The sequence below is a fragment of the Castor canadensis genome, chromosome 14, assembly GCF_047511655.1.
Source record: "Castor canadensis chromosome 14, mCasCan1.hap1v2, whole genome shotgun sequence".
NCBI lineage: Eukaryota > Metazoa > Chordata > Mammalia > Rodentia > Castoridae > Castor > Castor canadensis.
The window spans coordinates 31,531,975-31,558,415 of record NC_133399.1 but is presented as its reverse complement, the minus strand read 5'-3'; the positions used below and the strand labels follow the sequence as shown (position 1 = coordinate 31,558,415).

Genomic DNA, 26,441 nt, shown 5'->3' with positions numbered 1-26,441 from the left:
TTAGATTCACATTGCTCCTCAACTGACTGTTCTCTAAATTTAGTCCTGGTGCCCATTTCACCTCTTTGGAGCCATATCTTCTCCTGGTATGTACATAGTGATTTGTTCTATATTCTTTAAAAAATATGTGTTTCTTATTTTATTTTTGGTAGGACTGAAGTTTTAACTCAGGACTTTGCCCTTGCAAAGCAGGTACTATACCACTTGGGTCACCCTGCAGTTCATTTTGCTATAGTTATTTGGAAATGGGATCTCATGAGCTATTTACCCAGACTGGCTTTGAACTGCAGTACTCCAGATCTCAGCCTCCCAGGTAGCCAGGATTACAGGCATGAGACACTGTTGCCTGGCTATTTTTATTTTTATTTATTTATTTTTTTGGTGGGACTGGAGTTTGAACTCAGGGCTTTACACTTGCAAAGCAGGTGCTCTATCACTTGAGCAACAACTCTAGTCCCAATTTCTCTGTCTCTTTCTTTTTTCTGTCTTTCTTTTTCATGGCAGTACTGGGGTTTGAACTCAGGGCCTTGTGCTTGTTAGCAGGCACTCTATATTTGAGCCACATCCCCAACCCCTTTTTTAATTTTTAATAAAAACTTTTTTAGTTTTCCCATTGCAGATGGGGAAACAGAGGCATAGAGAGGTTAAGCAATGTCCCCAAGGCTGCACAGCTGGCCTGGGTTAGTGAAGATCTGGATCCAACAGCCCACTGAAATTCCACACCATACCCTCCATTCCATGTGGCCTGAATAAGCATAATATCTAAATGTCTTCTTAGTCACACAGCATGGAATTATTTTTGAAATTAAATTACTGTGAACTGAGACCACAAAGGGGCTACTCTTTGATTCAGAATCCTCAAAGTAGAGCTGTGGAGACATTGAGAGTATAGGGCCCATCGATATTTTCAACTGAATATTTTTTTATCTGGACCCTCACTGTTGTTATGTCCACAAATGCTGAACAATAACCAATAGACTGTTGAATCTATAAACTGGCTGTTTTCTTCACCAATCATAATTTTGTAAAACAGTTTATTATTTTTATTACTGACCTTTTTGCTTCCCTTTACAGCATAGTTTAGTTGCTACTGGTCCCTGGGTCTGCAGTATTGCAATTCCTTAAAAGATCCAGAATCAGTATTTTTTATTCAAGTCTCATAGCTGGTTTTGCTTCAGGTTTATTGACACCATGAACTTTGGGCAGTGATTCTTATATATAATTGCCAGATGCTAAGTACTTACATATACTCCACTAGTGATTCTCAAAATATAGTTACTGGACCAGTAGCAGCAGTACCTGGAAGGTTGATAGAAATGCAGAATCAGGGGCTGGGGGCATAACTCAAGAGATAGAGAGCTTGCTTAGCATGCCTGACATCCTTTGCTCAATCTCCATTAGGGATAAAGGGTCTCATGTCTATAATCCCATCATTCCTGAGGAAGAGATCAGGAGGATCAGAGTTCAAGGCCAGCCCAGAGAAATAGTTCATGAGCTTCTATCTCCAAAATACTCAAGAAAAAGAAAAGGGCTGGAGGTGTGGCTCAAGTGGTAGAGAGCCTACCTAACAAGTTGGAGGCCCTGAGTTCAAATCCTAGTACTGTAAAAACAAATAAATGAATAAAAACAAATAAATAAATAGAAATGCAGATTCTCAGCCCCCTCCCCAGACCTATTGAGAATTGGAAACCAATTCTCACATGTTCCAAATCAGGACTTTGCTTTACCCCCACAAAGCCCAGTATTAATTAATTACCCACACATACTTAGATATGCCCGTTATGGCTTGAAGAGGTCCCCAAGATTCATGTGTTGGAAACATAGCTTCTTCTATTTCCATGTCCTCAATATTTACAGGTGGAGCTTTCTAGGTGCAGTAGTTTTTTCTTTTTTCTTCCTTTTGCGTTGTTAGGATTGAATTCATGTCTCATGCATGCTAGGTAAGCACTTGACTTGACCCTGTAAATAACTGGGGTTAGAGGACTCATAGTGTCAGGCCCTCATGATGAGATTATTGACTTTATAAGAAGAGGAAGAGCTGGGGGAATGGATCAAGTGGTAGAGTGCTTGTCTGGCAAGCTCAAGGTTCTGACTTAAAAAAAAAAAAGCTGGGTGCTGGTGGCTCATGCCTGTAATCCTAGCTACTTAGGAGACAGAGATTCGGAGAATCTTTGTTGGAAGCTAGCCCCAGTAAATAGTTTGCAAGACCCTATCTCAAAAAAAACCATCACACACAAAAAAGGGCTGGTGGAATGGTTCAAGGTTTAGGCCCTGAGTAAAAGTCCTAGTAATGGAAAAAAAATTTTTTTAAAAGAGGAAGAGAGAAAAGACCAAGGCAGGACCTCTCTTTCACTCTTGCAAGTTCATCTGGTGCAGATACTACTTTAAAGCTGGTCTTCCTAACTTTATGACTGAGAAATTCTACAGGAGGAACCCAACATTCTATTTTTGTTTCGTTTTTTCTGGGTCTTGCCAGAAAACTTTTTACTCAGAACCAAGAAAAATCTTCCTGGCAAAATAGTCAGGTTCTGGGTTGGCATTCCAAGGTAGAATTGACAATGTTCTGTGATGAATTCCACACATATGTGCAACATATAAAGGATCCAAGGCAGGGCACCGATGGCTCATGCCTGTAATCCTAGCTACTTGGGAGGTTGAGATCTGGAGGATCATGGTTCAAGGCCAACCCAAGCAAATAGTTCTGGAGACCCCCCCGCCCATCTCCAAAACAACCAGACCAAAATGGACTGGAGGTGTGGCTTAAATGCTGGGGGACCTGTTTTGTAAATGTGAAGCCCTGAGTTCAAACACCAGTCCCACCAAAAACAAAACAAACAACAACAAAAAAAAAAACGGAGAGAAGTTGTTTAAAGTGGACAAGTGCCCTTAAAACTCCAAGTGGGGAATGCTGCAGTTTGGCATTTAGGGTAGAGGCATGGGATATGACTGCAAATTTGAGAGTTTAGATTTTATAAATAGTACTTGAGGTAGGAATAGTCATAGTCACTGCTACCAGAGATTGATTTGAGGACGAGAAGACAGTGAGGAGTGACCTACATAGCACTGGGATTATTAGAATCTGGGGAAACATGCTGTGTTGTCAGATTCCAGTAGAACATCCCCGCTGTGCTGGTCAAGTTTACGAACTACACTTCCCAGAATCCGGTAGTCCTAATTTCCGGGTTAGAGGCTACCAATGCGATCCCGCGAGATTTAAAGGCGGAAGTGAAACGGAAGCCATTATTCTCCGGAGGCAATTGCACTCAGACACATGGGCAAAGGAGAGGTTCGCAGCTGCTCCCTTCTACCTTTTTGGGGACCCAGGCCTCCCTGTAGGGTATGGGACCTTTCGTGTGAACTTCTCATCCTTCGGCTGCAGTTTCCGAGACTTCCGCTTCCTCGTTTTTTACCCAGAGTCATGTAAGCTCCGCTTTTATCACTTAACCCTTTACACCCCGGCGTCCCTGAGGACCAGAGGCCCTGAGCAATTGGGGGTAGGAATAACGGGACCCGATAGCTGGCGAAGGGTGTGTTTTAGGTTCTGATTTCCACCACTGCATTTAGTGACGATGGAGGCATCTCTAACCTGCTTTTAGAAACTCCTTGTTTCTTGAGGCGGAAGAGCCCAGCCGAAGCCATACACAGAGGCCGGATGAGCTGACGGCAGGAATTGGACGTAGCTAAGATAGAGGACTTTTTCTTCTGCACTGTAGTCAGTTTTGTCTTATATTCCATGGACATGCTGGTTTGCGTTCTGTTACCATTTAACTTGGAGAATGCCCTGTATATTTTAAGCTAAATCTTTGGTAGAGTTATTTTAGTTGACGTTCTCGTGGACGTAGCCTGTAAAGTTTATAATGCAGTTTAACATTTTGTTACTGAACTCGGAAGTTAGTTTATGTAACACCTTGGTCACTAATATTTTGCACTGAATTTTGCCATCTTTTGTACTGTTTATTCTCATTTTTAAATTGGAAAGTAGGACATGTATGCAAAATAAAAGTGGTAACTCACACTTAAAATGACAACAATAAGGCGAATATATAAACTAGGCCAAGAAGACTGGCTAGGGAGGACTGTGTTCTCTTTGTATGCTGCCTCTCCTATCCCCTGTGATTTTCTTTATGTATTTTGCTGTTTACATGTGTGTTCCCCAAAACATTTAGAAATTTTGCTAGTTATTTGTGAATGGACTCACTTGCTTAAGTATTTCACAGACATCCTTTTTTCCCAAAGTGATGGAAAAGAATTGCAAATTACGTGTATCACTTAGAGATTTCTGAATATCATGTCGATGAAAAAGTGTTTTAACACCTTGCCTTTCTCAGGAATGTCATGAGAAAATCAGTTTACCAAGTTAGTGGGCTTTTGTTTTTAAATTGTGTTGAATCTGTTTATGAATTTTCAGAATATTAGCTTTTGCTTTTTTTTTTGTTTATTTATTTATTGTGTTTTGACGGGGTCTTGCTCTGTAGCTCAGGCTGGCCTCGAAATTGCTGTTTTCCTGCTTCAGCCTCCTTAGTGCTGGGATAACAAACGTATGCCATCACATCTGGATAATATTGCATAATTGTCCTAAGTTTTATGTAGTTTTTGGATGTTCTTCATATACAGTTTTATCATCTTTATAAAATAAGTATATTTTCCTTTGACTCATACACATTTTCTATTTTCTTCCTTTGCTGGACTGGCTGGAGATTTACAGTATCATTGACTGGAGTTTGGTTAGCAAACCTTAGGCTGTCCTGTTTACTTTCTGATTTTAAACTTAATTATCTTTTTGTTTGCTGGAGATTTTTCTTCCTAAAGTAGTTACTTTTCTTTTTTGGGCGGGGGGGTGATTACTGGGTTTGAACTCACAGTTTCACACTTGCTGGGCAGGTGCTGTACCACTTGAGCCACATCTCCAGGCCCTGAGGTAGTTTATTAGTTCAAGGAAAGTCCCCTCTTTTTCGGGGTTTAAGAGATTGTCTAGTAAATTTCTGTAGGAGTTCATCAAGTGATTTTTTTTTCATTCTACTCTCATGTTTAATTAATATATTTTACTGCCTTAAAATCTAACCTGTCATAAGCATTGAGCAATTACTGTGTATTAAATGAATGAGTGAATAATATAATTTTCTCTTTTTAGTCAAGTATAGTAGAACTAAATGAGCTGATTTTCTAAGGTTATATTAAATTTGTATTGGTAAACAACTTTTTTGGAAAGACATATTTCCTGTCATACTTCCCATCAGTTTGCTAATATTTTTTTGGTGTTTTTGGATCTGTATTTCAGTGAAGTTTTCCTTTTTTATTTCAGGTTTATGCCGGTTTCCTAAAATAGGCTAGGGAATGTTTACTCTTTTTTTCTAAATTCCAAAATAGGGAGCAATATCTAAAAAATCCATTTGAATCTGGAGTTTTCTTTTGTTTTTTTTTCGTGGGCCTGGGCTTTGAACTCAGGGCTTTGCTCTACTGCATGAGCCACACTTCCAGTCCACTTTTCTTTGATTATTTGGGAGATGGAGTTTCCAGAACTCTGCCCTGACTGAGCTTGAACCAGATCTTCTCATTCTTAGCCTCCCAAGTAGCAAGGATTACAGGTGTGAGCCACTGGCCCAATTTGGAGTTTTCTTTGTGAAAAGTTTAAAGTTTTTGTGTTCCCATAAGGACCCCAGGGCATTTACGTATTTTATTAAGGTAAAATTTCTTTAGTGGGCTATAGGTGTGGCTCAAGAGACCCTGCCTAGCAACCATTAGGCCCTGACTTTGAACCCCAGTACCACCAAGAAGAAAACAAGTTCTTTAGGAATTTATCCATTCCATCCAAGGTTTAAATTATATAATCAAAGTTGTTCATAATCTACCCATATTTTTAATGTGTTCCAGCGCTAACATTTCCATTCCTAATATTTGGATGATTCCTTTCCCCGCTGCCATGGGTGGACTTGTACTTGGAATCCTGCTTCAGCCTTCTAGTGTTAGGATTATAGGCACAAGCCACCATGAGTGGCTTAGATAATGTTTTTGTTTTTTATGTGGGGTTTGAACTCAGCCTTGTGTTTGCTAGGCAAGCTTATTATTACTGGAGCTACACTTCCAATACTTAGGTACTGTTTTTTTTTTTTAAGAAAATTAGTCAGAATTTTGGTTGGCTTGATTGATCTACTTTATGATATGTTTTCTATTTTATAACATTCTGTTTTTTAATTTTCTTCATTTAACTTTTGTGACATGTTTCTTTTCCACTTAACTAGATTGGATGTCTGTCACATACCAAAGAATTGTAGTGTAGTTTTTTTTTTTTTTATTTAGGTTCTAAATATTATAACACATCAGGGCTCCTTTGACATGTAAGTTTTTTTCTTTGAATTGTTTTTCTGTGGTATTTTTTCTGGATATTCTTTTGTTTTGTTATTAGAGCAGGGATGAGGGGATTCCCACAGCTTCCCAGTATCCATGCAAAATCAAAGGTCCTTGAGATACACAAAATGTGAAAAGCATCTCAAAGCAAAAGGCAGATGGATAGAGCCTCTTTATGTCTTCCTGTTCTTGTTACTTTAATATCTAAAGAGAGGAGAGGGACCTAGCTGCTCTGACTTTTCAGTTTTTACTTCCTTGTCCCAATGTCTGAGTCTTTCCCTTTTAATATTTATTACAATAATATAATTTCTCTGTCTCCTTATATATCCTGCCTCAGTCTTGCAGTGCTGGGAGTAGAACCTTGAGCCTTGTGTGGTCTCTATAAACATTCAGTCCTTCTGGTTGTTTTGTTTGCTAACTTCATTGCACTGTCCTCAGGAGATTGATGTTGTTTTCTGAGACACATATCATGGTGTGGTTGGATTTTATAGTTAGAAAATAGTATTTTCATCTTGTCCCATCTGCATATAGTTGCTTAATTGACTGCTTGAACTGGATTAGTGAGAGCTCTTGTAAGAGACGCTTAAGCTGTTTTTACTAAAAAGCACTGACTTCTTATTTGGGCCCTTGTTTAGGTAAACACAGGAGAAAAGCTTGGGATCTCTGTTTCCATTTTGTACCTACTGTCCTTTGCTCTGATCCATTCTCTCCTGCAGCCGCATTGGAATGAAGGTAGAAGAGGAATGATTGGTAATGTCTTTATGACAAGGGACTAAAACTGTCCTTAAGGAACGGCACAGCCTTGCATGACAGACTACCCTACAATGAGGACAGTTACCTATAGTGATGAGGTTGCAAGTGATTACAGTGATACCTTCTCCAGGCACCCTCGAACTGAGATAAGGATCAACCAGAAAACATATGTGTCTGGGACTTTTTATGCTTAACTTGTCCCCTGCTCCCAGTTCTTTTGTCTACTTATATTTAAAGCTCATGTCTGTATCCTGAATGTGAGCTGAGTATTTACTCTGCCTCTTTCCACGGCATGTCCTGAGCCATGTAATACTTCTCCTTTCTCTACCTTCATCATGCCTCTTTGTTTGGCATACAGGAAGATCTGACCTAGTATGTAGAATCCCTGGAGTTTGGGCCTTGGGTCTGAAAAATTTTCTGGTGGTGGCTTCACCATTTATTAGAATTCCGTCATCCTTCCCACCATCCCTCTGTACTTTGGAGGTTATGTTAAATACATATATAGCTTTTCTTGCGTCATCACCCTTCATTATATTATATCTTTTTCTCTGTGAGCCTTTTTTGCCTTTATCCATTCTGTTTTATATTGTTATTATTATTATTGTCATTCCTGGTTTGAACTCAGGCCCCTGTGCTTGTATTTTTTTTTTATTATTATTCGTTTATTCACATGTGCATACATTGTTTGGGTTATTTCTCTCTCCTGCCCCCGCCCCCACCCTCTTCCCCCTTCTCTGCTCCCTTTCAGGCAGAACCTGTTCTGCGCTTTTCTCCAGTTCCATTGAAGAGTAGAAATAAAGCAATAATAAGAAAGACATAGCATTTTTGCTAGTTGAGATAAGGACAGCTATACAGAGAGATTCCTTTTTATTAACATATAGTAGCTGTGCAGGGGGTTTCATTGTGTCAATACCATAAATCCTTACAGTGTGTCTTGGTTAGGTTCATCTCCACCATCATTGTCCCACGTCCCTTTCCTCCCTACGTAAAGTAATTTCAGCAGATTTCAATGTTATGTCTTTATACATGTATATAAAATACATCAACCATATCCATTGTCTTCATTCACCCTCCTCCTCCCACTAGTACCTTCCCCCTAATAGGACCTGTTTTACATTCCTGTCCTTCATTGTTTAAGAATATGGTCATTGGTCAGTGCCAGTGGCTTATGCCTGGTTCCTAGCTACTTGGGAGGCTGCGATATAGGAGGATTGAGGTTCAGGGTTCAAGACCAGCCCAGGCAAATGGTTGTGGAGATCCCATCTCCTAAATAACCAGAGTAAAATGGACTGGAAGTGTGGCTATAGTGATTGACCACCTGCTTTTCAAGCACAGAGCCCTGAGTTCAAGCTCCAGTCCTGTTCTCCCACACCACAAAATATGTTCATTGTTTAGAGGGGTTTTGCCAAGGTGTTTCACCTTTGAATATATTGTACTTTAATCATTCTAACTCCCTCTGTTACACTTCCTTCTCACCCACAACAACTTTCAGTGCAGTTCCTTATGCTTTATTCCTACAGCAATGTGATATATTTCCATACTGTTTACCTTATCATTCTGTTTTTCTTTCCCTCCTGCTAGTTTCCTCAAACAGTCCCACTATTGCAAATATGTTATATATATGCATATACATACATATGATCTTGCTTGTATTTATGTATATGTTTATATTTGGATCATTCACATATGAGAAAAAAGTGTGACTTTGGTCTTTCTGAAACTGGCTTACTTCACTTAACATGAGTTCTATCTATTTACCTGCAAAATACATAATTTCATTCTTCTTTATGGCTGAATAATATTCCATTGTATGCATTACCACATTTTCTTCATTTGTCAGTTGTAGGACATGTGGGCTGTTTTAGTAGCTTGGCTATTGTGAATCCTGCTGAGATGAACATGGGTATGCAAATGTTTTTATTTATTGTATCCTGACTTGTATTTCTTCTGATATATGCCCATAAGTAGTATCACTGGATCAGACTATAGTTCTGTTTCTGGTTTTCTGAGGAACCTCCATACTGCTTTCCATAGTGATTGTGCATTTCCACCTAAATGTATAATGCCTCCCCCACCCACATTTGTTTTTGTGTTATGAATAATAGCAGTTCCAACTGGAGTGAGGTGAAATCTAAATGTGGTTTTGTTTCACATTTCCTTTATGGTCAGGGATGTTGAGCATTTCATGTATCTATTGGCTGCTTGTACTTACTCCTTTGAAAATTTCTGTTTAGTTCATTTGCCCACTTCTTCATTGGGTCATTGAATCTTTGGAAGTTTAGGTTTTTGACTTTTTTTTTTTTATTTTTATTTTTTATTTATTATTTTTTGCAGTGCTGGGGATTGAATCTAGGGCCATGCTTTGTTGCTGAGCTGTAGCCCAGCCTAGTGTGAATACATTTAGAGCACTGGATCTATACATACATACTATAAAATTTCTTTCATGTATACCAATTTGTGGTTCTAATAGTAGTTGTATAACATGATTATGCATTTTACTGTACCCTGGCCATACTTGATCTATGTAATTACTTTTTTTTTTTTATTACTCATATGTGCATACAAGGCTTGGGTCATTTCTCCCCCCTGCCCCCACCCCCTCCCTTACCACCCACTCCGCCCCCTCCCTCTCCCCCCCACCCCCTCAATACCCAGCAGAAACTATTTTCCCCTTATCTCTAATTTTGTTGAAGAGAGAGTATAAGCAATAATAGGACGGAACAAGTGTTTTTGCTGGTTGAGATAAGGACAGCTGTACAGGGATTTGACTCACATTAATTTCCTGTGTGTGTGTGTTACCTTCTAAGTTAATTCTTTTTGATCTCACCTTTTCTCTAGTTCCTGGTCCCCTTTTCCTATTGGCCTCAATTGCTTTTAAGGTATCTGCTTTAGTTTCTCTGCATTAAGGGCAACAAATGCTATCTAATTTTTTAGGTGTCTTACCTATCTTCACCCTGCCCTTGTGTGCTCTCGCTTTTATCTTGTGCTCAAAGTCTAATCCCCTTGCTGTGTTTGCCCTTGATCTAATGTCCACATATGAGGGAGAACATATGATTTTTGGTCTTTTGGGCCAGGTTAACCTCACTCAGAATGATGTTCTCCAATTCTATCCATTTACCAGCGAATGATAACATTTCATTCTTCTTCATGGCTGCATAAAATTCCATTGTGTATAGATACCACATTTTCTTAATCCATTCGTTAGTGGTGGGGCATCTTGGCTGTTTCCATCACTTGGCTATTGTGAATAGTGCCGCAATAAACATGGGTGTGCAGGTGCCTCTGGAGTAACCTGTGTCACAGCCTTTTGGGTATATCCCCAAGAGTGGTATTGCTGGATCAAATGGTAGATCAATGTTTAGCTTTTTAAGTAGCCTCCAGATTTTTTTCCAGAGTGGTTGTACTAGTTTAATTCCCACCAACAGTGTAAGAGGGTTCCTTTTTCCCCGAATCCTTGCCAACACTTGTTGGTGGTGTTGCTGATGATGGCCATTCTAACAGGGGTGAGGTGGAATCTTAGTGTGGTTTTAATTTGCATTTCCTTTATTGCTAGAGATGGTGAGCATTTTTTCATGTTTTTTGGCCATTTGAATTTCTTCTTTTGAGAAAGTTCTGTTTAGTTCACTTGCCCATTTCTTTATTGGTTCATTAGTTTTAGGAGAATTTAGTTTTTTAAGTTCCCTATATATTTTGGTTATCAGTCCTTTGTCTGATGTGTAGCTGGCAAATATTGTCTCCCACTCTGTGGGTGTTCTCTTCGGTTGAGAGACCATTTCTTTTGATGAACAGAAGCTTTTTAGCTTTATGAGGTCCCATTTATCTATGCTATCTCTTAGTTGCTGTGCTGCTGGGGTTTCGTTGAGAAAGTTCGTACCTATACATACTAACTCCAGAGTATTTCCTACTCTTTCCTGTATCAGCTTTAGAGTTTGTGGTCTGATATTAAGATCCTTGATCCATTTTGAGTTAATATTGGTATTGGGTGATATACATGGATCTAGTTTCAGTTTTTTGCAGGTTGCTAAACAGTTTTCCCAGCAGTTTTTGTTGAAGAGGCTGCTGTTTCTCCATTGTATATTTTTTGCTCCTTTTTCAAAGACAAGTTGTTTATAGTTGTGTGGCTTCATATCTGGGTCCTCTATTCTGTTCCACTGGTCTTCATGTCTGTTTTTGTGCCAGTACCATGCTGTTTTTATCGTTACTGCTTTGTAATATAGTTTGAAGTCAGGTATCTTGATACCTCCAGCAGTTTTCTTTTGACTGAGTATTGCCCTGGCTATTCGTGGCCTCTTTTGTTTCCATATAAATTTCATGGTAGATTTTTCAATCTCTTTAATGAATGTTACTGGAATTTTGATGGGAATTGCATTAAACATGTAGATTACTGTTGGGAGTATAGACATTTTTACTATGTTGATTCTACCAATCCATGAACATGGGAGATCTCTCCACTTTCTATAGTCTTCCTCAATCTCTTTCTTCAGAAGTGTATAGTTTTCCTTGTAGGGGTCATTCACATCTTTTGTTAGGTTTACACCTAGGTATTTGATTTTTTTTGAGGCTATTGTAAATGCAGTTGTTTTCATACATTCTTTTTCAGTTTGCTCATTGTTAGTGTATAGAAATGCTAATGATTTTTCTATGTTGATTTTATATCCTGCTACCTTGCTGTAGCTATTAGGTTTTTGCACTTTTGTAAATCCTGATTATTAATACCTTGTCAGATGTATAGCTGGCAGAGATTTTCTCTCATTCTGTGGATACCTTTACAGAGCAGAAGCTTTTTAGTTTCATGTAGTCCCATTTGTCAGTCCTTTCTCTTAGTTGCTAAACTGTTGGAATTCTGTTTAGGAAGTTATTGTTTGTGCCTATCTGTGTTCCAGTGTTTTCTCTATTCTTTTCTGTAGTTTCAAAGTTTCAGGCCTTACAATAAGATCTTTCATCCATTTTGAATTGATATCAATACAGGGTGAAAGACCACTGTCTTTTTATGTATAACCTACGTGGCTTCAAAGCTTCAATTTACATTCCTCTTGCCTCAGCCTTTCAGGTGCTTAGATTACAGTATGCACTTGCTTGTCCAGCTGTGATTTCTTTTTATTGCTCCTCAATATGTTTATACCTTTCATCTGATATGAAAAACCCACAGCTGCAGTATTTAGCAGGAAGTCTAATTAGCAATAGCTCAGTTCTTTTCCCTACGTGCCCCTTGGCTATTATCCATCTTCAACTCTGCATCTTTTTTTATGTGCTGCCCTCAGGTTTATTTCTAGAGCTAGTTTTTAAACTTCCATTTGTATAAAAGCCACCACTATTAGTGATTGTTAAAACTCAGTTTTTCAGCCCACTTCACAAAGTCTCATTTAATTGGACTGCAATGTGATACAGATATTGAAATGATTAAAAGTATTCCAAAGGAATGATGCTTATGAAGCTAGCCTGAAGACCATATTTTGGGTTATACCCAGGAAATAATTTTTTTTTCTTTATATAATCTACAGTTATTCTCTCATGTTTCTTGTTTTCCTTCCTGCATTTATTTCAGCAATTGTATTTGTCCTTTAAAAAAAAAATCACAACTTCTAACCAGGAGAGTGGTACATGCTTGTAATCCTGGCATTTGGAAGGCTTAGGTAGGTTGAGCCTCACTTAGACTACGTGGTGAGACCCTGCCTCAAAAGTGAAACAAAACTTGATATCACAGATTTTTAATTTCTGAACATTAACTTGTGTCAGCACATAAACAACTTAAAAGGTATTAAGTATCTGTGTTTCATGTTGTACTGAAAATAGTTTTTATGGAATGACATAGGCAGGGTACCAAGGTTTTTTTGTTGGAAACAGATATCTTACCATGCCCTTCTAGCCCCCGGGGCATTTCATCTATTTGATTGAAATCTTCAGATCATGGAGGGCATATAATTATATCAATTTACTAATGCCACTTATTTTTGGACCGAGGAAATGATCTATAATATTCTCATGCTTTGTGTAAATTTGCATGGGTAGTAACACTGGTAAAAATAGTTTTGTCAGTGAAAGAAAAGAAGTATTCTATCTGTATTATATGCATCTACATTGTGAATGGCCTGCCATAATGTGAAGTTGAATATGGAAATAAAATTACATATTGGAAGAATTTTCTGCACAAAAGAACTCACAGTGAAACAACCTGAAAGGTCAGAATTAGTTTTGGACCACAGACTTGATGGAAGGTGCAGATGTTGTGCTTTGGTGAGGATCAGGGCTGGGGCTAGGATGATGTATATGAGGTTTCCAGGTGCAGCAAATTCAAGGAGACACTGACTTTCATGACAGTTTATTTGCATGATGCCTCTGAAAATGCTGTCTTGAATTTTATACTGTAGCAGTCTTACTTTCCACACCCTAGTTCTGGTCCTGCTGAAGAGTAAAATGGATTCTAGTAAGAATAGAGTAAGATTTGTGGAAGTAAGGCAGTGCTACAACAGATACCACTATGTTGGAAAGAAATGAAAAGAGAAATTAAACGCTTCAGTAAGTCTGACAAGTTAACTCTGTTGTTGTCCGTGGTGTTTGTCTGGTGATCATTGTTTTGTTTCTGTGTATCTTGCAGAAACTTTTTCTGAGTTGATAGATCCTACAGCTATTACTACAGCTATGTTCCACATTCTGCATCTGTATTTAGGGCCACCAATTCTTTGTCACCCTCGTGTAGCACTGACAAACCTTGAATGTAGTCCAGTCACTCAGGTGAGAAATTTCTTAGAAACTCTTCTCTGGCCTCTAGTTTACATCACTACAGAGTGATGAAAAGGTTCTACAGGCCTGAATTTGATGTGGGTGCATTCTCTAAGCTTTAATCACATAGGCCCTTAGTCCCATGTGGGGAGTGATGGTAGCTGATAGGGCTCAGTGTCGTGGGCTAGATCATATGTCTGTGTCTTAGCACCTGGGTTACTCTTAATTTTAAATTACAGTACCTTCTGAGAAGGTACCTTTAAATTCCATAGGCCACTATGATCCAGCCAAGATGCCAGTACCTTGGAAGCTGTCTTTACAATGAAGGCAAATGTGGATCAGTTTTGATTCATTGTTTATTTTTTTTATTATATGAGGCACAGGGGGAACAGTGAACAAAACTTGAGAGAAGTCAAAATTTCTGCCCTGGAGCTTATTGTCAAGTTGGGCATACATGAAGAAAACTAAACAAGTGAAGTATGTAATATGTGGGAGAGGTGGTAATACTTACTGGCCCTTCTCTGTTTTGTCCACATTCCCTATGATCCTTGTAGCTAGCAGGGAGATAAGACTAGTGTTAACCAATGAGCTGTGAGCACTTCTGGGCGAAAGCATAGAAAGATTCCTTTCCTGTTTTTCTGTGAGATGAAAGGACCCAGCGTTTCAGTTGGTTCAGGTATAGGAAGATACTTTGAGCATCTGGAAATGCTCACCACCATCTCAGCTTGAGCTATTGACATGAGCAAGACACAAACTTTTACTTTAGTTTTGCTTTTTTCTGGTGTTGGAGATTGAACTGAGGCCCTCATGTCTGCTAGGAGAGTGTTCTGCCAAGAGTATTCAGAGCTCCACTTTATAATGTATTGAATCAGATTTGGGGTTGTCTGTTTGTGTTAAAATATAACCTGTCTGGTCTTAAGTAGTATGTTTAATGATCTTTGTGCTTTGGAAAAAAATAAAAGGCAAGGCTTTATATTTTAAAATTGAGTGACTGATAAATTCCATATTGAAAAACTTTAAAGTAGGTTGGTACCAGTGGCTCATGCCTGTAATTCTAGCTATTTGGGAGGCTAAGATCAGGAGGATTGAGGTTCAGGGTCAGCCCAGGCAAATAGTCTTTTAGACTCTGTCTCCAAAATAACCAGAGCAAAATGGACTGGAGGAATGAAGCCAAGGAGCTTTTGCTTTTCCAAGCACAAAGTCCTGAGTTCAAACTACTGTCCCAACAAGAAAGAGAGAAAGAAAGAAAGACTGAGAGTCAATGAAGATCTGAAGGAGGAGAGGAAAGCAGGCACACTGAGAATGTGGAGAAGAACATGGGAAGTAGCTAAAACATCAGGTACAAAGGCCCTGAAGTAGGAGCTTGTGTGGCATAGATGTGAGGCCCAGCAGGGAGGCCAATGTGACCTGAGTGAATAAGCAACAGGGAGAGGAAGTAATTGGTGAGGTGACAGGGACATGGGCTCTTTACCTGAGGAAGCCAGGGCACCAAAATAAGATTTTGAGCAAAGAAGTTATATAACCTACATTTTAGAGACAAAGTTATGGCTACTGTGAAACTAAAGAGAAACAAGCATAGAAGCTGGGAGATCAGTTAAGAAGCTGTTGGGTGCAATTAAAAGACAGGTGATGTCCTAGGGCAAGGCAGGTGGTGGAGAATAGTCATATTTTTGGCTAAGTTTTGAATATAAAACTGCCAGTATTTGCTGATGATTCAGATGGAGAGAGTAGGGAAGAAAGAAGAGTGTTAAGGATAGCTACAAGACTTTTGAGTTGGACCCTGGAAGGTGGAATTCCCCTTGAGGATGGGAGCCTGGCAGTAGCCAGTTTGAAGCATTGAGTGGGAGATCTTAGTGGACATTGCAGTGGAGATCCTAAGCAGGCCCTTGGCTGTTTTCATTCTCTGGATTGTGCTGGGGTGGGGCAGGTGCCAAAGACTGGAGGACTGCACTAACCACATGTATTCTTAGCTCTGTTAAGTAATTTGTGATATCATCAGTAGTCTTGGATATATGTATGTATTTCTGAGATGGTTTCACTATGTAGCCCAGGCTGCCCTGGAACTTAAGATCCTCTGGAGTGCTGGAATTAGGTTGTCCCACTTCACCCAACTAGTAGTGATTTATTTTAATGAATTTTAGCTTGAATGCTTAGCAAGCATGTAGAGTCCTTTCAGATGAGAAATCCGAGTTTAAGTGGACTCACTCCCTCAAGGGTCCCTAGAGAGCAGAACTCTGGGCTTGTAGCAAAGTGAGGTCACTTGGGTCTCAGGGATAGGTAGGTAGCAGTCTTCATGGAAATAATCAGAACTGGATGTCAGTCTTCAGGATGTGGACATGTGTGGGATGAGGGAGAAAGTTTCAGGAGAACCCTGACCCTTAAGGGAAAAGTCAAAAGAACTTTGGGGGTTTTCTTTGGTGGGGGTTGTGGGGCACTCAAGTCCCCCGCACGTTAGGCATGTACTCTTTATCCACAGCATAGCCCAGGAGTCTTTTAAAAAGAAAATCCATAGATGAGGTATGACAACCTGGGATGGGGCCCACAAGCAGCCCAGAGCAGAGGTGTTTTGAAGAAGGAGGGAGGTTTTAATAGTGAGCAGGGTCCAGTTTGTTGGGTCAGGCAATAAAAGACTCAAAATTTGGGTTCAGGGAGTTTACTCATAGAGGACTAAAAGTGGTGACATAGGACACATGGAAAGGTGACCCATGTGGATCTGGACAGCCTCCAGCCCTCCTCTGTGACCTTTACCCTCTTCCTTCCCCTCTGACTTAATTTCTCTAGGATAGTTAATCTTAGCAGATTGTGAGGATTAGATGGATGTGCTTGAGAACTCAGGAGAAAGCCTACACAGTAAGCACTGCTTATGCTATTATTTGTATCATTGGAATTGATGTTGCTAAGAAAAGATGGGAGGGTGTGACCTTCAGAAAGTTAATTCCACATTGATGAGTGAGTAGAAGCTCATGGTATAGATTTTGTTCCTTGGTCACTGAGCCTCTCTCAACCACTTCATAGTGATATGATATGAGAGCCCCAAAGGCAGTGTAAGAAAGGGCATTAGGGAAAAGAATCTCTTCTACTTGCAAAGGTTAACCTGAGATGGCCTGCAGTACCACTTACATACAAAAGGTAGCAGCATGGGATCTCAGTTGGAGGCATTGGTATTCATGGTGTCCAGAAGTCAGTGAGTGGTAGTTAACATTTGTAAATTATCTCATACTGCGTAAGGGAAAACAGGGCTCATATTTGTTGGAAATAGGTGTCAACAGCTGGATGGTGACAATATTGTGATCTAATTCTATTTCAGCTTCACTGTGTCAGGCAATAATGGAAAAAATAATCCCCGACTCCTACCACCTCAGTGGAAGAATGAACTCAGTTTTTGTAGTTAAGGAAGTTGGAAACCATTTCCTTTGCTGTCATTTTTCTGTGTTGCTTTCTAGCAAGCACTTAACATGGGGCCTGTTTCCACGTCTCTGATGGTGCTAATAATGCCAATTTGATTGGCTTGCTGTGGAATTCACAGAACCCCAACAGCAGACAACATGTCACACATAGCCTGGGATCTGGTTTCCACCCAGAGGCAGTGCTGTTTCTACCCTGTACAACTGACCCAGAGGTATTCACTGGCCACTGTCACCATTACCTCACCCAGAGTTTCATTAATTGTCTTCCAGAGAGATTTTAAGTTTTCTAATTTACTTGCAGGTTTGTTTTGTGTTTTTAAAGTTATGTTGTTATTTTCCTATTTCTAGGAAATAGGTAGGGCTACTGTTTGGTAACTAACAGTTAACTTAAGTCCATGAAATTTGAGCAACTTGCCTGTCCTTTTTTCCTCTCCCTTCTGTGTTGAGGAGCAAAACCAGAACTTCACTTGTGCTAGGCAAACACTTTGTCACTGAGCTACATCATCAGCTTGTCCCCCTTATTTTCAAATTAACAAAGTATAAAATTGAATTCTGTCTCTAAACATGTATTTTGTATCCTTCATCTAGTTTTTAGTTTGTTTTTTAAAAAATTCATCTTGGCAAACAAGCAAGCCTTCTCCCCCACCCCCCATGCATGGAATTATATACATAGCTAAAGGAACTGTAAATAAAGCAGTTTGGGGGATAATCTTGCAGCACTAATAAAAGGCTTAAACATATTCATAAATATTGACCAAGCATTTCACTATCTAGAAACACATACAATATCTAGAAACAAAGTCTACAGTGTGTGTGGGGTGGGCTACAAAAATGTAGGTGAAAATATTTTTTGCAAGTGGTATAGTTTTTCTTGTTAGGACAGATAAATACTAAATATTTTTAACATAGGGTAGCTCAGTAAATCTGCTTATTTAGTGAAATAGCATGTAGACAAAAATGAAACATTAGTAGTGTATTATTTTACAAATACTATAGCTGATTCTAAGTTCTACCTATAGTAAAATATCTAAGAATATTGAACATTTTTTTCATTCCTTTTTTGGGTGGGAGAGCAATAACTGTGAACTCAGTCTTTCACTTGTGAGGCAGGCTTCCTACCACCTTAGCCATTTCACACTTGACCAGTCCTGTTTTGTACTGGGTATTTTTTAGATAGGGTCTCATGAACTATTCGCCCAGGGCCATCTTTGAATTGCAATCCTGCTGATCTCTGTCTCCTGAGTAGCTAGGATTATAGGCATGAGCCTTTGGCTCAGCTAATTTCACATTTTGTTCTCATTGTATTAGATGGAGAAAGGAAGGCGTCACCAGTTAGAGAACTGCACTGTTCTGTTGTCATTCAGACAGAATTGGGATCCAGTTTCTCGTTGTCTTTATTGAGGATTTGAGTCAAGAGTCCTAAGAGGTTGAACACTGCTGCTGGAGGCTGGCGATTCCTGGGAGAATGGCAAGGAACAGGTATGGAATTGCCTGTGAGGGGTTCATGTTCCAGGTACCTGAGGATCCTTCACAGAGATCACAGGTGGAGGGGCCCACAGTAGCTCCTCAAAGTAAGCAGGAGTGCCACGGTCCTGGTATGTAGAATATGAGAGTTCAGAGCATCTTCACAGAGAGGAGCTGAGAAGTTATTGTCCTCTCATCTGTATCTCAGGATCCTGTCCTCAGAATATTGCCTCTCCATAAGGACAAGGCAAAGTTTTGTAACACTTGGCCCCTGGTTGGCCTCAGGAGTAGTACAATACACATCCTGCAAACTTACTAGCATGTGGAAACATTTTTTCCAACTTTCCTTTATATGCCAGTCAAATTGAGACATAGGGAAACTGCTTTTGATACTATGCGATTTTTCTCTCTGCCTTGCACTGCAAATTCAAGAAATTCCCATTCTTGCAGAAAACTTCAGATTTCATGGTCATTCCATGGTTTAACTGGCCTGAAGACTTTCCTGGTTCTTGGTTTTCTGGGTGTTTCTGGAATTTTCATTCTGAAGTGCCATTTCCTGTGTTTTTATTCCTGAGTTGCCTCCTGGGATTCTTCTCACTGCAGCCAAAGGGTCTATTCCAAGTTTCCAGGAAAGTCGGGGTGCCTGCATCTAACAGTTTCTTAATATCAAACATTTTTGATGAAGAAAAGTGATGTTGAGATGGCAGGTGCTTGATAGAAGAAATGAAAGCAATGTGGTGTGGACTCCGGGCCAGACACCATTTTATCTCATGTATATGAATAGTATGGTATGGGTAGGGGTTTGAGGGAATGTGGAACTGGCCTAGGAAAATGATTGCCATGGGTGTCAGTAGCACAGGTAGGTTTGATTGGGTCACAGTGTGATAGGTTGTATATGTGGAATGTCCATCTCAAGAGGATTCTGCTTGTGGCTAGTACATAGCCAGAGAGTGCTTCTCTTGCTTAGCAGGGAAGGGAGGAGTGATACTTCTGGGAGATCAGAGGAGGACTTAGGTGTTTAGGTAATGTCACTTTGCAGCATGGCAAGACCTCCAAGGGGCAGAAGTGAGTTCTTTATTGGTAGGTAACAACTGTCCAGTGAGGTCTCATGGGTTATGCAAAGCAGGTGAGCTCTAAGTGACTAAAATTTGCTTGTCTGGGCTACTTTTTAAAATAATTCAATGTGTAAACTTTTGAGTTTACCATCAGTGGGCTTTTGAGCTAAGGGACTGCCTACACTGAAGATGTAAGTGGCCCAGGGCCATGTATACGCAGGGTGTCCTTTAGCTCATGTTTAAACAATCTGATATGGAGGGATCATTTCAAATTGGGGAAAATATGGGCTCTTCAATAAAAGATCTTGAGAGAATTGTGTGCTTTTTGGGTATAATTATCCAAATGGATAAAAAGCTAAATGTAAGATGGTAAAATACTGGGGGGTGAGGTGGGGAATGCCTCAAGTAAAGAAAAGCCTCTTTTTTGAGAGACATTTAAAGAAGTCTATAAATGAAATTTAAAATACAGTTGAGGTGGGAATACAGTTCAGTGGTCAGTGTTAAAGCACTTGCCTACCATACACTAGGCCCTGGGTTCAATTCCAACACAGGACCCCACAAAAAAAAAAAAATAAAAGTAGAAAATAGTAAAAGTGTTGAAGTATTTGTCTACACCAAAAATAATTTTTTTGTACTGTAAATGAACAGCTTTGAGAAAATTCTGTAGAGACATAGGAATGTATCCTTACTATAGAAAACGAAATTTCAGTAAGAAAAATGGTAAGTAACTCAGTAAATTGATTAGGAGGAACCAGCATTTCCCAGATAAGTAGAGTCAAAATGCCAATTAATAAACAAAATAAAATCTGGGTACATGGCTCAAGTGGTAGAACACCTACCTGCCTAGCAATCAAGAGGCCCTGAGTTCAAACTCCAGTAATACTGGGGTGGGGGTGAGGGAACCAAAGTGCTTAACCTCAGTGGCTTTAGTTTTATATATTATGTTTATATATATGCATATTGAGTTTTTTAAAACTCTGATAGTAGATGTGAATTTTACCTAATATTTTATAAACTCAAAACAAATATTAGATTTTTAAGTCACAAATGAGAAAGTTTTAAAAAGCAAGGAAATTGAAAGTTTAAACCATCATTATGTTTGGGATTATTAAACATGGCATGAACTAGGGTAGATGCACAATTGAACAGCAATTTGAAAATCAGAGAGGTATACATCCTATATATTTGTTATCTTAGAATTCACTTTTAGTATTGTTTTCTTTTCCTAAGAACGTGAAGTATTTTTCTATTTGGCATTCAGTAAGCTATTTTCATATTGTAAGCCTTTCATATATATGTGTGTGTGTGTGTGTGTGTGTGTGTGTGTGTATATATATATATATATATATATATATATATATATATATATATATACTTTTTTTTTTTTCTTTTGTGGTGCTGGGGATTGAACTTCATATTAGACAAATGCTAGACCATTTGGCTCGATCCCCAGTCCATGTTGCTGTAAAGGTGCAGAAATAGATGAAGTTACTAGAAATGCTCAAGGTTTGGGAGGTTGCTGTGTATTCAGTTTTCATAAATACATATAAAATTAGTATAAAGGGTGTCCTTACAGATCAGTGATGATACTGTCTCATTAAAAAAAAAGATCAATTTTGTGCCTCTGTGGTATCAAATAAGTTAGGAGAGAATTAATAAAATGGAAGCCTGAAATTAAGAAAAAAAATTACAACAAAAGGAAAAACAGTTGAAATAATAAAAAAAAAACTTCCAAAGAATAAACTCAAGACTAATTTTTTTAAATTTTAATTTAAATTTTATTTTTTAATTGATAGATGAAAACATAAAATTGTATGTCAGTGGGGTAATGTCTGATACATGTATACATTGTTCAGTGCTTACATCAGATTAAATGTGTACTTATGCAAACATGTATAATTTCTTACGGTGAAAGTTTCCACCACACTTGCTTCCTTTTCAGCCTTTTGAAATGTACTGTGCATTGTTGTTATGAACAGTTATCTGTAGGTACTTTCCGTGCAATATTTTTTTTTGGCACTTTTATAAAAATTGTGACAAAATAAAAAATTTACCATTAAGTGTAGAGCTCATTGGAATTTTGTTCATTCACATTGTGTTACCACACCTGTTTCCATGTGTAGTGATAATCACCTAAGTCACACATTGTGCTTTGGCCATTACTGTATAGCTCCTGAACTTTCATGTAATTATAAACTGGAACAGGAACCCGTTAAAGAATTAGTTTCCTATTTCTTCTTTCCACAGCCCCTGGTAAAGACCATTATACTTTCTGTCTTTATGAATTCGACTACTCTAGGACTCATGTGAGTGAAGACATAAAACATCTGCTCTGTGTGTCTTGTTTCTTTACTTAGCATAATGTCTTAATGTGTTCAGAGTTCATCTGTGTTGTAGCATGTATCTGAATTTCATTCCTTTTAGCACTGATTAATAGTCCCATTAGTTACGTACACACATCACATTTTATCCATCTGTTGCGCTCCCTTTCTCTTTCCCCTTATCTCTCCTCCTCTCCTTTTCTGCCTCATCCTCCAGGCTAGAGGCACACACCACTGCAACCACCTGTGATTTTTTTTTTTTTTTTGGTGTGTTGTCTTTTCATATAAGTCAAGGTTGTTGAAGATTTTGGTGTCTGATTCATCTTAAAAAGGTTTTTAAACTCAAATTGAGTAGAGGTCAGAGTTCCTTTTTATTGCAGTGTTTCAGCACCTTTTGTTAGAAAAATGCTTTTCCCTGCTGAATTCTTTTATACCCTTATTAAAAATCATTTGTCTGCACATGGAGGTCTCTTTCTAGCCCTACTCTGTTCATTGATCTGTTTGGTTATATTTAACTCCAGTAGCTTTTCTAATTCATAATACGAAGTTTCCAAGTTTGCTTTGTTCTAATTCTTCTAGATTTGTATGTGTATATTTTTTTGGAGACAGAGTCTTGCTGTGTAGCTCATATTGGCATTCAGACTTGCAGTCTTCCTGCCTTGGCCTCCCAAGTGCTAGGAGTACAGGCAGTTGCCACCATGCCCAGCTTTCGCATTGATTCATGCATTCATTCAGATGTGCGGGAGGTAGGAAGGGATGCCAGAGATGGAACCTAGGGTTTTGTGCATGCTAGGCAGGTGCTCTATCACTGGTTCACACATGCAGCCCCAAGAAAAGGTTTTAATTCAGAGAAAAGCTGGTGAGATTTTACTTGATCTCCTTGGGAGACTGTTAGCTGGGATTACCTAGTCAACTTTTCTTCAGTGCAGATGCCCATTTGGGGTTAGTTTCTGTACCACTTGTGTGACTTAATTGGTTCTGTGCAGACTAGTCTTTCCAGTTGCCTTCAGGGAAAAGGCAGATGGTTGGAATCAAGCAGGGCTGGTCTGTTGCTACATAGGAGTTCTATTAAGCATGAAGATAAAGGAATTTGGATAGGTAAACTGTTGAAGTGGTGGATTATGACAAATCTCAGCTTGATAGATGGCACAATGGGAAGAGGAGGTAGCTTTTAGGCAACATGATGGCAGAGCAGAGGTGGCCTAGAGTCCTCTCCTAATTGGGAGAGATAGTGAGATAAGAAAGTTATGTGGGAAGTTTTGTTCGTAGAGTAGTTTCCTTCCTTCCGTCTCCTTTTCCCTCCCTTTCTTCCTCCCTTCCTTCCTCCCTTCTTCCTTTCTAGAGAACTAGGGATTGAACCCAGAGCCTGGTTTGTGCTAGGCAAATGATCTACAACTGAGCTACACCACCAACTCAAGAGAACAGATTTCAGGATCATTGGGAGGGGAGGCTGATTCCAGTGTTAATAGGGTTTAGGCACTGGCCTAAGGGTGTGTGTGGTGATGTGGAGTGTGGACATAAAACGTATGGGAGATTAGGACTTGTCCAAGATGGATGTCCTCATGGATAAGAGCCATCCTCAATGATGGTAGGTGCCTTAAACATGAAAGGAAGAACACAAGTCTGGTGTCAAGAGTATTTGATAAGTGAGAGAGTTGAACAGAGTTGTGCGTGGTGACATCACTTAAGTAGAGTGAATTTGGATCATACATGAGGAAGATCAGGGACTTACCACATTGCTTGGAGGTTTCACCTAAGTGAGATAAAGGCCTAGGAGCAGAAAACCTGTTGCTCAAAAGAAGAAATGCCAAGAAACAAAACTCAGACAATTGCCTCAGTGAGCAGGAAAGATGACAGACAGCTTTTAACTTCCCCTCTGTCCTTTCATTTACCACAGATGCCCTGCTTGGAGTGTCCCATGAGAATAAGAGAGTAGCTTCCTAGTTCTCCCAGTGCTTTGCTGTTAAGGCAAATTGACTGTCAAGATGGCAGCCCTTGGTCTGACTTCCACATTTGGTAAGTTATAGGGGTTTTTTGTTGCTGTTTTTTGCAGCACTAAAGTTTGAACTCAGCCTCATGCTTGTTAGGCAGGTGCTGTACCACTTGAGTCATTCTGCCAGCCCTTTTTATGTTGGGTATTTTCAAGGTAGGGTCTCATGAACTATTTGCCTGGGTTGGCCTTCATCCATGATTCTCCTGATTTCTGCTTCCCCCTTAGCTAGGATTTTAGGTGTGGGCCACTGGTGTCCCACTAGTTCTTGGGTTCTTGCCTTTAGAAATTGAGCTTATATGGGCCCTGCCACTTGAATAAGTTAAATGGAATGTGTAGACAGAGCAAGGGCTGCAAGGGATGGCAGTTGAGCTAAAAAGTGGTGGCGGCAGGGTATTTGTGGTCCTGGAACAAGTAAGAGCATGTGTGTAGCTGATATTTGAAGAAGGTGCAAATGATAAGTGATCTTGTATTACATATTTATTGTCTCATGGTAAGTGATCTTGTATTACATATTTATTGTCTCATGGAATTTGAGCAAGGCAATAATTTCACCTCTCAGAACTTCAGTTTTTTAACTCATAAATTGGAGATATACCAGTTGAGAATCTGTAATCAAAAAATACAAAATGTGAAATTTTTGCAGTATGGACATGATGCCACAAGTGGGAAATTCCATACCTGATCTCTTGCAATGTGTTGCAGTCAAAACTCAGGTGACGTAAAATACTATATAAGATTGTTTTCTGTAATCTTTCTGTGAGGCAAAAATGTAATTTGTGTTTAGATTTGGATCTCATCCCCAAGGTACCTCATTTTATGTAAAAATATTCCAAAACACAAGAAATGTGACATATGAAACACTTCTAGTTCCATATATTTCGAGTGCAGGATTTTTAACCTGTGTATTGCTTCTCATAGGTTTGTGGGCCTAGCATCTTCTTTTCTGTCTTTGAGAAAGGAGCAGGGCTGTTCTCATTTGTTAATAAACATAGTGTGCATATGTGTGTGTGAGTGTGTATGTGTGTGTGTGCGCACTTGGGGATGTGGATACTTACAGGCTGGTAGTTGATTGACATGGATCTCATTTTCTTCTCTAGCTTTGTCTACTCAGGATCCTGCCTGTCTCCACGAGTCAGAATTTCCTCTTCCTTCCAAACACCATTCCTGTCCCCAGAATTTGGAACTGTTTGCTTGCCATAGTTTGGAGCCAACCAGTGTTCCTTCTCAGGTACCCAAGATCTTAGGGCTCCAGGACAGGATGTGTACTTCCTAGAATGCCCCTACCATCAAGCTTTGGATTTCTTTCAGATCCTCATCCAAATCTGATCAGGGCCCAAGAGAAATCTAGGGAAGATTGGATGGCTGTCCTGGTGTCAGGGAGTTAGAGGAAGGGATTTATGTACATAGCAAGTGTTTCTCTCATGCTTGAGGCCTACTCATGCTCAATCCAAGAGACAGAAGGGAAAGAAAGCTAAATGCTCTAATGAAACCTACTAAAAACTGTTTGAAAAGTGTGTATGTGGAGGGGTGCTAAGGTAATATAATGGAGACGGGTGAACTTATTTAAGTACACTGTATGCATCTATGAAATATTGATAATGAAATTCCCTTGTACTATTAATGAATCCTAAAATTAAAATATTTTATGGAAAAAAAAAGAGCTAAATGCTCTCAGGTCAAGCTTAGCTGTGGAGAGTGATTTGGTCCCTTGCCAGATTTGAATTTGAAGCCATGAGACAGGACAAGATTGCCTCCCAGGGAAGAGATGTCTTGGAATTGGCTTCTGAAATACATGCAGAAATCGACAGCACACCATCTGTAAATCCTGTTTTGAGTCTCTTGTGCCCAGTTTTCAGCTGCCAACATCTTCCTCTGAACTTAAATAACTGGTTTCTCACTGACTTCAAATGTATGTGGTGTTCTAGGAGTCCTTGACTTTCCAAGACATTGCTGTGGACTTTACTGAGAAGGAGTGGCCCCTGCTGGATTCCTCTCAAAGAAAATTATACAAAGATGTGATGCTGGAGAACTATAGCAACCTGACTTCACTGGGTAAGGCTGGCCTTGTTTCCTTATTTATTCATTCAGGAATCAGATGTTTTAGTACAGGTGTTTGCTATGACCTAGGAACTAGTCAGTGGTATGGAGCACAATCATGAAAAAAGCAGAGCAGGTGCCCACTTTCACAGGGTCTTTTGGCCATCACATTGTTCTTGGGACTATCTGAAATGTGTGTGTTTGAACTTGAGCATAGGATTCTGAGATTTTTTTTTAGAAATCGTCATTCTTTTGTTGGGCAGAGGAGGACAAAACATACAGGTTTTTGTAGTTTTGTTTTTTATGGAAGACTTTTACTGTGTTCCTTAGAAATGTGACACTGTCA

General features: G+C 39.4%; 1 protein-coding gene across 1 annotated transcript in view; it reads left to right on the top strand.

Moving 5' to 3' along the window:
- The first annotated feature begins 3,226 nt into the window (after positions 1-3,226).
- The window catches only part of LOC109701483 (uncharacterized), a 28,076-nt gene continuing 4,861 nt past the window's right edge, over positions 3,227-26,441 (top strand). The window contains exons 1-5 of the mRNA XM_020187031.2: positions 3,227-3,420; positions 18,534-18,704; positions 23,963-24,081; positions 25,156-25,286; positions 25,984-26,110. Of these exons, the coding sequence (XP_020042620.2) occupies positions 24,051-24,081; positions 25,156-25,286; positions 25,984-26,110 (289 nt within the window). The 5' untranslated portion in view covers positions 3,227-3,420; positions 18,534-18,704; positions 23,963-24,050. The remainder of the gene's footprint in view (positions 3,421-18,533; positions 18,705-23,962; positions 24,082-25,155; positions 25,287-25,983; positions 26,111-26,441) is intronic.